Here is a 12997-nt window from a genome sequence, read left to right as displayed (position 1 = left end):
TCTTGTATAAATAAATGAATCTTTAAAAATAAATAAATAAATAAATAAATAAATCTTTAAAAAAAAAAATGATGTTATGAGTATAGGTAACTCCATGTGAGTGTGTTAAGTATTCCCGGAGGCACTGTTGAGTGTGTTACTTTCTAGGTCGAATTCATATAAGAGTGGAGACTTTGACAAACTTTGAGGAAAATATTTTGAACTTGCTAAAAAATATCTGTTTTTCTTTAGGGCCAGGGGACAAAGAAGTTAAAGATTGGGCAACAAGGCGAATGGAGTGTCAGAGTAAGCCCCAGTGGGGAGGCTGGAGTTGCTGCTGGATCTTTCCTAGTCTCTGCAAGCACAGACGAACTCAAAATGTTGACTCCTGAGAACGTGTGCCTCACGTGCGAGGCCAGAGGGAATCCACATAGGCAGCTGAGGGTCCACAGCACTGCCCTCACACTCTGGCTGGCACAGTTTGGGGCTGAAAGCGTAATCACCCAGTGCTGCATCCATTCACCTGCTCACCAAACATGTATTACCTGTTTTTTCACAAGCACTGCGTTTAGAGGCCAGCCAAAAGGACAAAGCAGATTTAAAAAAAAAAATTTATTTATTTATGCATGCAAGAAGTGGGGTACAGGCCAGAGGTGTGGGGGTGAGAGGATTTACCAGAAACAGAGTGGGTAACAGAACAGGCAGATCTACTGAAATACACTGCTGAGGGGAGCAGTGGGCAAGTCAGGTGAGGTCTGCTGCGCCATGTAGGTCACCTCCCTGGCCCGATATTGAACTCATGCTGCAGTGGCTGCGGATAGCTTCATTGTGCTGAGACTTAACCCCTTGCACCACCAGGGAGGCTCCAAAGCAGATATTTTATCAGATAAATTGTATTACTATTATAAGGCACATAATTCTATTGCAAAGCACTTCTTTCTTTCCCAAGTGTCTTTTCCCCTCTTAGAAAAGATATTTTTTTCTGGAGAAAAATCTGAATAGACATTTTTCCAAAGAAGAGTTACAGCTGGCCAATAGGCACATGAGAAAGTGCTTGTTATCACTTATCCTCAGGGAAATGCAAATCAAAACCATGATGAGATTCACCTCACACCGGTGGGAATGGCTATTCTCAAAAAGACAAGAGTGGGGCCTCCCTGGTGACTTAGGGGTTAAGTCTCAGTGCTATCACCTCCACAGCCTGAGTCTGATCCCCGGCTAAGGAGCATATATAGTGCAGCAGACCTCTCCTGTCTTGCCCACTGCTCCCCTTAGCAGTATAGTTCAATAAATCCACCTGTCCTACTTCCCACTCTGTCTGGTGATTCCTCTCACCCCCACCCCTGCACCTCTGGCCTACACCCAATTCTTCTACAAAATAAATATTTTTGAAAAGGTAAGAGATAACAAAGTGCTGGCGAGGACAGTGAGAAAAGGGAATACTTGTGCACTGTTGGTGGCAATGTAAACAAAAACAGAATGGAGATTCCTCAAAAAATTAAAAAGACAGCTACCTTATGATCCAGCAATTAATTCTACTTCTGGATATGGATTTGAAGAAAGTGAAAACATTAACTGAAAAAAGATACATGCACCCCAATGTTCAATGCAGCATTATTTACAATCGTCACACTATGGAAACAGCATAAGTGTCCATTTGTGGACCAATGGATTAAAAAAATGGAATAGTATTCAGCCATAAAAAAGAATGTGCTCTTGCAATTTGTGACAAAGATGGGTGGACCCTGAGGGCATGATGCTAAATGTGAAAGTCAGACAGAGAGACAAATACCATATGCTGTCTTTTACTGCATGGAATCTAAAACAAAATAAAACAAAAGAAGAATAAAAAACAAGCTCATCATAACAGTGAACAGATTGGTGGGGGCTGAATACTATTCCACTGGTGGGCAAGATGGGTGAAGGGGGTCAAAAGGTACAAACTTCCAGTTATAAAATAAGCCATGAGGTTGTAACATAACACACAGCATGATGATTATTAATACAGTTAATAATACCATATTGCACATCTGAAAGTTGCTGAGAAATCTTAAAAGTTCTCATCACAAGAAAAAAAAATTAGCTGTCTGAGATGACGCACTAACTGGAGTGTGATGATTTCACAGTACTCTATACAAATATTGAATCACTGATGTTGTACACCTGAAACTAATAAAGGTGTATTATATGTCGATAACATTAAAAAAATAAAAGGAAGGAAGAAAGAGGACGGTAGATGGGCGGGCTGCTGGCACTGTTGCCTTCCCTACAGTTTGGCTCGGCTCAAAGTCTGTTTTTGAAAGGTTTTTCAGAAAGATTCTGCTTCCAGACATCTAATACATTTTTTAAAAAGATTTATTTATTTATTTGTGCATACAAGAGCTGGGGTGCAGGCCAGAGGTGTGGGGGTGAGAGGATTCACCAGAGACACAGTGGGGAGCAGAACAGGCAGACTGACTGAAGTACATTGCTGAGTGGAGCAGCGGGTGAGACAGGAGAGGTCTGCTGCGCCATGTGGGTAGCTTCCTGGCCGGCCAGGGGATTGAACTCTTGCTGCAGAGGCTGCCAACAGCTTCATAGTTTGCGTGCGTCTTAACCACTTGCGCCACCAGAGAGGCCCCCAACACCTAATACATTCTTTAAAAAATTGCTTTTCCTTTTTTCCTCTCTTAGAGAAAGCTTTTTTCCCCTTCAAACCTTTTGGGTTTTAAAAATATTACTTTGGGGCCTCCCTGGTGGCGAGGGATCAAAGACACAGCGCTATCAAGCTATGGCCAACCACGGCGACATGAATTCGATACCGGGCCAGGGAGCAACCCACATGGTGCAGCAGACCTCTCCTGTCTCCCTGCTGCTCCCCTCAGCAGTGTGTTTCAGTCAGTCTGCCTGTTCTGCTCCCCACTCTGTCTCTGGTGAATCCTCTCACCCCCCCACACCTCTGGCCTACACCCCAGTTCTTATATGCATAAATAAAAACCTTTAAAAAAATTACTTTGAGTGAGAGAACCAGGTTTTGGCGTCGCAGTTCCCCTGGGCAGTGTGGGTGCGCGCGAGTAGGGCACCCCAACCCCGGCTCTATTTACCAAGGCAGCCAGCAAAGGGCCAGAGGCCGAAGTCCGGAGAGGGGTGGGGGTGGGGGTGGAGAACGGCGGCACCTGCAGCCCCTCCTCTGCCACTGATCCCGCGCCCCTGCCCTTTGAGCCGGGCGGAGGCGGGGCCGGCGCGCACGCGGGGCGGTGCGGCAGGCGAGGTGGTGCCGGCGGCGAGGTGGTGCCGGCGGGCGGCATGCTGAGGCTGCTGGTGTCCGGCTGCGCCCGCGGCCTGGGGGCCCGCGGGGGCGCACGGGGGCTGCCCCCCGCTGGGCTCCGCTACCCCTGCCGCAGCCTGAGCAGCAAGGCCGCTGACCCCCCCTTCAACCAGCCCCCCAGTTCCGAGTTCGTGGCCCGGTCGGTGGGCGTTTGCTCTATGATGCGGCTGCCGGTGCAGACCTCCCCCGAGGGGCTGGACGCCGCCTTCGTCGGGGTGCCTCTGGACATCGGGACCTCCAACCGGCCCGGGGCCAGGTAAGGTCCCAGAGACGGGGGACACGTGGCCAGACAGCCCGCAGCCCTGCGCCCGAAGGCAAACCGATGGGCTCCTCTGCTCCTGGGGCAGGTTGGCGGCGAGGCCCGGGAAAGAAAGGGCCGGGCCTTCCCCAGGGGGACCCCTGTCTTGCTGCCACTGTGATGGTGGAGCCCTGGTTTTCCAGAGGCAGGGGATAATACTTCCCCAAGCCACCTGACTCAAGCATTGCTGAAATTCAGGCAATTTTCCTGCCATCAAGTCAGTGGAAGTAACAATCCGTTTTCCTAATCATTGCGCATCAGCTCTTTCCCATTGAGCTCCGCAAGTTTACATCTGAATTATAAATGCAGCCATTTATTAAGTGTCTACTGAGTGCAAGGCCCTTTGTGTAGATGACCTCATAATTCTTACAGCAACAGGGTAAAGTAAACATCCATATTCTGATTAGGAATAGATTAGGAAACCAAGGCTCAGGGAGATTATTACCTAAAACCATTTAGCAATTGAAGATGGGCCAACTTTTAAAAAATTTATTTTTATTTTTTTTAAGATTTATTTATTTATGCATACAAGAACTGGGGTGTAGGACAGAGGTGCAGTGGGGGGGGGCAGCAGTAAGAATTTCACCAGAGACAGAGTGGGGAACAGAACAGGAGGATCCACTGAAATACACTGCTGAGGGGAGCAGCGGGGAGACAGGAGAGGTCTGCTGCGCCATGTGTGTAGCTCCCTGGCTAAGCTGGGGATCGAACTTGTGCTGCAGTGGCTGGTGATAGCTTGATAGCGCTGTCTAACCCCTGCATGGGTGGCCAACTTTTAATCTTTTCCATTGGTAGCCTAGATCAGTGGGATCTGGGGTTCCTCCAGCTCCATGAACCCCCTCCTTGTAAACCCCCCCCCCCACACACACACAGTTGGTAGCGTCTGGAGGCATTTTTGGGTGGAAGCTGTGCTACTGACATCTGGTAGGCACAGACCAGGGATGCTGCTAAACATCTTAGAATGCACAAGATCTCACCCTCATCCCCCGCCCAAAGGATCATCCAGCCTGGGATATGGAGGTTGAGAAGGCAGGCTCCTGCACCCCAAGGGGTGGCCCACAGAATCATTATTCCTCCAGATTTGGACCCCGCCGGATCCGGGAGGAGTCTGTGATGATCCGGAGAGTCAACCCCAGCACCGGGGCCGTCCCTTTCCAGTCGCTCATGGTTGCAGACCTCGGCGATGTCAATGTCAATCTTTACAACCTCCAGGACAGCTGCCGCCGGATTCGAGAGGCCTATGAGAAAATCGTAGCAGCTGGCTGTATTCCTCTGACCTTGGGTAATGCGCCTCAAGGGCAAGCGTGGCCCTGGGCTGGGGGTTATGTATGATGGACTGCTGCTTCTCAGGCGAGCCGCTGTGAACATGGGGACAGGAGGAAACACCACATTTCTCATGCGTGTGTTTTAACTGCTGGGGAGGGAGATACACATTTTTGGACTAGCAGGACCACAGGGATGAACTCGGGTGAGGCTAGTGAGGCATTTGCCTCAGGGCAACATTTAAGGGGCACTGAAAAAATCAAGGGTAAGTATGGCTCCCAGATTGCCTGGAACAGCAGTTACTGACCCATCTCTCTTTATAATGTATCTTCATTTTTTGGTGTTACTTTTAATTTTTTGAAACATCACATTCAAATAGCACTCATCTTGTTTACTGAGCTTTTGGTGTTCCTTAAATTTTGCATCCTGGCAAGTGCCTGTACTCACCTTACCTTTGAGCTCTTGATCCGGACCTGGAAGAGCTGCTACCGGGCACTCGGTTATGACTTTCTAACTATTTCAAGGGCCTTGCTTTAGGGACTTTGAGAGATCAGCAAAGGGGCATTTTTTTCTTCCTTGTTGGGGTCTGTATCAACCTGGAGGGCAGCTTTTCCCTGCCCTTCTCCACTTTGTCCCTCGCCCTCATTGTCACATTTCTTTCTCTTCTGGTTCACACATAGTTAAAATGACATGGATCTTTCTCTAAATATCCAGTTTTGTTTTTGCCAAGCTAGAGAGCCTAATCTACAGAGTACAGAGGTGAGGAGTGTGGTTTCTGGATGGCAAGATTTGAAATTTCAGCTCCCTGTGCACTGGCTTCATTTCCTCCTATGTAAAGAGGAATGACACCGCCCCTGCCTGACCTGCCACTTTTGTGGGAGGGGCCTAGAGTGAAATTGTCCCTAGAGTGCCCAGCATGGTGCCTGGAGGGTTTTATTATTTTTTTTTTTATGCACACAATAACTGGTGTAGGCCAGAGTTGAGGGGTTTGAGAGGATTCACCAGAGAGTGGGGAGCAAAACAGGCAGATCTACTGAAATACACTGCTGAGGGGAGAAACAGGCAAGACAGGAGAGGTCTGTTGCGCCATGTGGGTCACCTCCCTAGCCTGGATGGAACTCAGGCTGCAGCCTATAGCTTGATAGGGCTGAGACTTTAACCCCTGCACCACCAGAGAGGCCTGTATTTTATTTCTTTATTCATTTTTGTGCCTGGCATCTTTTAAGCGTCAGTGTTAGCTGTTGTTAATTTTATTTAATTTTATTTTTTATTTTTTTTTAAAGGGGCATGTATTTTTATTTATTTATTTATTTGTTTGTTTGTTTGTACATGCACTGGGTACAGTCAGAAGTGCGGGAGGGTGAGAGAATTCACCAGAGCCAGAGCGGGGAGCAGAGCAGGCAGAAGGACCGAAGTACACTGCTGAGGGGGGCAGCGGGTGGCAGGAGAGGTCTGCGCGCCATGTGGGACCCTCCTCTGGTGGCCGGGAGCAGCCGGGGATCGAACCGGCGCCACAGAGGCCGCGGGCAGCTTCGCAACCCAGTGCTCAACCGCTGCCCCACCGGGGAGGCCCCTGTTGTTAATTTTAATTACTATCAATAGTAAAACCTGGAAAGGCCTGTGCTGCCCACTAGGGTAGCCATTAGCCCCATGTGACCATTTTAATTAAAATTATTTAAATTACTAATTTAATTATTAATTTAAGCAATAATTAAAATTCAGTTTCTGACTTGCTTGAGCCTCATTTCAGTAGCCACATGTGACTCGTGGCCACTAAAGTAGCCAGTGGAAAAACAGAACTGCAACTTTCACTGCAGAAAGTTTTATTGGACAAAGCTGTTCTGGGTATTTTATCTGCAAGCCTTAATTTATTTAATTGCCTTTTTACAATGCCAATGTAATCTCAAACATCCAGAGACCATTTTCTCACTACTGAACTAGATCTTATTTTAGCTGGGGTTACAGTTCTTCGATTTAACTGGCAGAGTGCCAGAACTTGGCAAACTGAAGATTGTTTCACGTAATGCATGGTCCCCTAACCTTATCTACATTCCAGATATTTCTTCATTGTCCTTGCAGGTGGAGACCACACAATCACATATCCCATATTGCAAGCAGTGGCAAAAAAGTAAGTCCCAAGTGTTTGGGCCCAGTGAGGTTTCAAAAGTCAGGAGCCAGGGAACGAGTTAGTTGTGGATGGCATCAGTGACCTCTGCTGGCTCAGGTCATGGGGGTGGGGGGTGATAGGAAATTCCCCACTGAGTTGCTTCCTTGCATCAAAATTAACGCTGAGCTCTGGGTGTCTCTGTCAGTCATCACTGGAAGCCAAGACAATTTATTATTAACACCCTGGCCACTTCCTTTGCCCTAGAGCTGCTCTGGGATGCACACTCAGCATTTTCAACTTGCCTGGGGTTTTGGAAGATGAGCCCCTAGCGGGATAGTTAACCTCAGTTTCTGTTTTGCTTGAAAGACCAAATACAAATACTGACTGGTACAGTGAAGTGTCACTGAGGAAAGGCCCAATTTTTTCCTGGAGAATGAGGTGATGGATCTCCCAGTAGTGGGGTCTGCCAGAAATGGACTAACTTTGGTTCATTAGTTTGAGAAAGGGCAGGGCCCAGGCTGGGGTGGCTCCAGAATTCAGATAAGGGAAGGGTGTGCAAGCCACAATCTCCGTGGGGCCAGGTGTGTATAGCCTTTGGGCTTGGATTGTGTTTATTCGGGGTGGTTGGAAGGGTTGGTGGGGAGGCTGGAGAGACAGTGGCATGGAGGCTGCTTCTTGGCAGCGGAGTTTAGTTAGTGCATCCTCAGCCCAGCTCACCTGGGCGGCTGTGCTTCCTTCTCGAGCTCCCAGCCCTCTCCACCTCTCAGAGAAGGGAATTCTGGGTGATGGGGAGCAGGTGGTAGTTAAAGCTCATGTCAGCTTATTGTTCTGAGCTGCTAAGTAATTTGAAGGCTTTGGTGTTGGCGGCCTGGAGGGCATGCTGGGGCCTCAGAGGCGTGGCCTCTCAGTGGCCCTGTTGTCTGTTGCCAGGCATGGCCCCGTGGGGCTGGTGCATGTGGATGCGCACATGGACACGGCCGACAAGGCCCTGGGAGAGAAGCTCTACCACGGGACGCCCTTCCGCCGCTGTGTGGACGAGGGGCTCCTGGACTGCAAGCGTGTGGTGCAGATCGGCATCCGGGGCTCTTCTGTGACCCTGGATACCTACAGATACAGCCGGAGCCAGGTGACAGCTCGCACCCTCCCTCTGCCCCTCCCAGGTGCCTCCCTCTCCGTTGCCCACTCAGGGGCATGATGGATTTTCCTAATCCGGTTCAGAAAGGGGATGAAAGGCTAAATTTGCCTCAGGAAGGCCCCGTGGAGCAGAGAGGAGCGAGGATGTCAGTTGGGAGGCAGAGGAGGCCTCTTGTGTCACCGGTGGGGTCACAAGTCGAAACAGACGGAGCCCTCAGATGTGGCGGGACCTCCTCAGCATTCACCTTCTTAGTTCTCCACCTCAGCACTGGGTGCAATGGCTTGTGTCCCAATGGGACACCCAGCACTCTGCTTTCAGAGCATGCAAAGGCTAGTTTTTTGGAAAGAGCTGTTCAGGGGGTGCTGGCCTGGGCTGCCCTGAGTTTGTCACTCTTGCCTTAGCAAAGCTTCCCTCTGACTTGCTCCCGCCTCCTGGCCAGCCATTGTTCCTCCATCCCCCTGGGGACGTGGGGACAGTAGTAGCTTCCTCACAGAGACTGAGGGCCAGTATGCTGGGCACACATGGAGCTCGGCCTAGGGCTGGTGCCCACAGATGCCCCCAAATGCTTCCCCTTAACCTCTGTTCTTCTGCCCCCTCTCTCCAGGGGTTCCGGGTAGTCCTGGCTGAAGACTGCTGGATGAAATCCCTGGTTCCTCTGATGGGGGAGGTCAGGCAGCAGTTGGGGGGCAAACCCATGTACATCAGCTTTGATATTGACGGCTTGGATCCTGCCTATGCCCCAGGGACAGGGACTCCCGAAATCGCTGGTCTCACCCCTAGTCAGGTAAGGCGGCTCCACCAGTGACAATTCCTGGGGATGAGGATTCTTAACTCCCCTCTTTCCTGGGATTCAAAGTGAGTCTTCAGGATATTAAAAGCAGAGCACCTGAGTGGTCTCAGGACCGACTGCGGGTTTGAAAACTCACTTGTTTTGACTGTAACTCCTTTTAAATCTGGGGTATAGTAATTCTTCGTTTGGTCTTTCTGCCTCTGGTCCACCTGTAGTTGGCTCCTCTTCAGAACAGTAAACTTCTCTTTTGGTGGTTACATTTAAAAAGTGTGCAGTGGGGTTAACAACCTACTGAGATCATTTAGGAGTTCTAGAAACACGCGGATAAAACTCCTGTAAGGTACATGCAGGGGGGACAGGGTTGGAGTGTGGTTTTAACTGGAAGGGAAGCTCAGGAGGTGGGGCCTTTGTGTTCACTGCTCTTGGAGCCTAGAACTGGGCCTGCCATACAAATAGACATTCAAATATATTGGTGAGTGAAGACTTAAACCTTGTAGGAGGATTACCTTATATCCTCTCAGAAAGTAAGGGCTCCCTCTTCAAAGCCAGTCTCAGTTCCCATCGGAGATTTCTAAAACAGTTATTATTCCTTGACTCATCATCCCTCTGGGTTTTTCTACCTGTAAATCCTTTCACACAACATGGCTCTCCTACTAACCCTCCTGACTTGCAGCCACATCTATTGATAGTTACTGGCTCTTCTCCATCCTGGTGCTTTGCTTGTGTTGCTTCTGCTGCCTGCATCTCCCTTGCCCTAGTCATCCGGCCTTTGAGCTGAGTGTTCCCCCTTGGGCGAAGCCTTCGTGCATGCTGCAGGCTGCTACCTATACCCAGAATTGTGTATGCTTTTCTTGAAGTCCTTCACACTTGACCCAGAAATGACTGGCTTGCTTGTCTTGTCATCACACTATGGAGCCCTGAGGAGCAGGGACTGCACTCCGATCGTTGTCTCTGTGATGCCCGCCAGTGTGTGTGACTGTCGGGGAATGTTTATTGAGGCAAAGGAACAGTTTCTGAGCCAAAGGGTGGGTATGGGTGGGGACTCGTGGAGACCTCCCCTGGTTTCCTTTCTTTTTTTTTTTTTTTTTAAAGATTGATTTATTTATTTATACAAGCACTGGGTACAGTCAGAGGCGCGGGAGGGCGAGAGAACTCACCAGAGTCAGAGCGGGGAGCAGAGCAGGCAGAAGGACCGAAGTACACTGCCGAGGGGAGCAGCGGGCGGCAGGAGAGGTCTGCGCGCCATGTGGGACCCTCCTCCGGTGGCGGGGGAGCAGCCGGGGATCGAACCAGCACCACAGAGGCCGCGGGCAGCCTCACAACCCAGCGCTCAACCGCTGCGCCACGGGGGAGGCCCTGGTTTCCTTTCTTGTAAATGATTGTGACTTGATCTCGGACAGGCCCTGGAGATCATCCGGGGTTGTCAAGGCCTGAACGTGGTGGGCTGTGATCTTGTGGAAGTTTCCCCACTATACGATCCTTCTGGTGAGTGAGCACATGGGGGTCGGTAGGCAGCCACAGCTTAAGTGGCTTTCATCCAGTTCACATGTATAAGGTAGATGGATGGGTCCTTTTGTACAACTCAGGAACCTGCCAAGAATGTCCTACAGTGAAGAAAATAAACCTGTTACTACTGCATGCCTTACAAACATGAGCTAATTAACCCTAACAAAACCCCAGGGAGGCGGCTAAGTATTATTAGCTTGCCTACCAGTCAGCAGAGAGAAACCAGCCTGCCATTCAGTGACACGGCGGGGCAGCTCCATCGCCTGTGACATTTCATTCAAAAGTGAGCTCTCAAAGTTAAGTAATATTTAATAGCATTAAAAAGGGAGGAGCAAGCGGATGTAGGAGAGGTATTGGAAGCAGATACCATCCTAGTCATTTTCATTTAGCAAAGTTTACAGAGTTAGGCCTATTAGCCTCAGAGGGTAGATCGCAAACATAATACACACCATTAGGGCTTTTCCTTCGAGGGGAATCTGTTCTGAACAAACAACCTTCAACTTTTAAAATACTCTTTCTAAATGATGCTTGACAGGAACAGACTGCCAGGGAAAGTGAGTCCCGGGGAGTGGGCCGCCCCCTCTAGAAGGCAGGACTCTGCGGGAGCCAGCACCCAGGGAGGTCGAGGGGTCCTGGGAGGCCGAGGACACCTGTGTGGTGCTGACGTGGGTTTTCCCTCTTTGCAGGCAACACGGCCCTCGTGGCGGCCAACCTGCTGTTTGAGATGCTGTGTGCTCTCCCCAAGGTGAAAACTGTCTGAGCTGGTGTCCTCCAGGATAAAACACCAGCTTGTGTCGAGGACAAGTTCTCTGGAAAGAAGTTATGAGCAAGTAGCTGAATCCTCAAGAGTTTATGCCAATAAAACTTTTGCTCCAAATGTCGTTGGTGGCTGATATCAGGGCACCCAGAGGAACGCTAATCCAAACAGCACGTACTTCTAAGGAGCAGGGATTAAAAAAAAAAAGCACCACTTGGGCTGTTTTGGCTTTTCCCCTCTGGTGAAAATGTTGGGGGATGGAAGGGAAAGGGATGGAGAATTTAGCTCAAGGTTATCCACACACTGGAGGAACGACCTTGTAAAAACCTATAACACTGTACAAACATTCCTTATTTTTGGGGCTCCTCCTCTGGACACTCAGGGCCGCGTCCTGATTTTAGGCCGTGGTGAACATAAACACAAAGCTTGGGACAGAATAACACACGGTTCCCTGTCAACTCTCCCCTCAAAAGCCCAGGGAGGTGCATGAATTGTTTTCTAAACCAGACACCAGGGACTCAGCAGACCCTCAGGGACGCCTCCTTAACCGCCTGCCCCCTCGCCTCCTCTTCCAGCTGGTACAGCCTCCAGGACGGCAGTTCCTGAGATCTGCAGTTAAGATGCACTGATCTTAAGCATGTGTTGAGTTACATGCAAATTCAATTCTGTAGCTGCGCCCGTGATCAAATCCTTGTCTTGAAATGCAAAAGCTACCCATAATCATCACACATTAAAATAGTTTATTTCTGTTTCCAGTCTGTAATAATCTTAAAATAACATCAGCTTCAGTGCCTGTTCACAATACAAAACAAAACAACATAAAAAAGACACCATTTGCCAAATAGGTTATTTGTTCTTAAGAGTATCAAAAGTGCAAAATATTCACCTTCTTTTCACATCAATCTTGAAAACACAATCCCCCTCCTTGACAAACTGAACAAAGAGATTCAGCAGCTGCTCTGCTGCCTCTGTTTTCAAGGGATGATGTCAGGTGTATGAGCCTGAGCAACATTTCATCTGTAAGGATGCTGTGCACCTGCTTTTAGAGAATTTTATTAAAAAAAAACCAAAACAAAACAAACAAAAACAAACCCAAAACAAATGTCCTTCCCAAAGCAAACCACTTAAAACACCTTCAGCTCATGATCTTTTATCTATCAGGAAAACATTTCAATATACTGAGTGAGGAGGAAATCAACCTCTTATTTAAAAACCATCACCAAGTTTTCTTGGTCATCAGGTGATGGCGGCGTGACCTGGCAGAGGCCGGGCGGTCTTGTCACTGACACGCTGCTGAGGTGGGGCAGCGACTTCAGCGTTCACAGATTGTGCCAACACCTGGCCGTGAGAAATCTTTTTTACATGGGTGAGTCTCTTACAGAGAATCGTTTTAAGTTAGTCTTTGCTCCCCATCTGCTAAACATGATGCCTCGCCTGTACCGACCAGCAAAGTCCGCCTCTGCGAACAGGGACGCAGTCAGTTTCAGGGTATTCAAACACTAGGAAGTTAAAACCGAAATCAGGTCTGTGATTACATGCAGGACAGGTGGTGGCGACATTGGCTGAACGTGACAAGGGCTTGTATGTTTGACACAAAAGTAAAAGATAAACAAATTCATGGGAACAACATTCAGGGGGAAAGGGCTGGGTGATCTTGATTTGATTTCAAACAAAATCTGATTTAAAATGAAAGCTCTCTAGTGTCCACTTGGGGACAGATCTACCAGCCCCCCAAATCATCTGCACAAGAACTTTAGGGCCAAAATGTTTACCAGGAATGCTTTCAATCTTACTATCATTTTCCTTTCTTAGTACATTGGGAGGTACACTGTCTGAAGGGACTTTTTATTTGAAC

General features: G+C 48.9%; 1 protein-coding gene across 1 annotated transcript; it reads left to right on the top strand.

The window, feature by feature from the left end:
* Positions 1-3264: 3264 nt before the first annotated feature.
* AGMAT (agmatinase (putative)) lies at positions 3265-11145 on the top strand (the record flags this gene model as incomplete). The annotated part of the gene is made up of 7 exons (XM_084241517.1): positions 3265-3542; positions 4664-4866; positions 6927-6975; positions 7885-8080; positions 8694-8873; positions 10280-10364; positions 11072-11145. 7 exons carry the CDS (start codon positions 3265-3267, stop codon positions 11143-11145), a joined length of 1065 nt encoding a protein of 354 aa, XP_084097643.1.
* Positions 11146-12997: the final 1852 nt, after the last annotated feature.

This window comes from Talpa europaea, assembly GCF_964194135.1.
Source record: "Talpa europaea genome assembly, chromosome: 9".
Classification (NCBI taxonomy): Eukaryota; Metazoa; Chordata; class Mammalia; order Eulipotyphla; family Talpidae; genus Talpa; species Talpa europaea.
The sequence above is the reverse complement of the archived record's forward strand: the minus strand, read 5'-3'. Positions and strand labels throughout refer to the sequence as shown.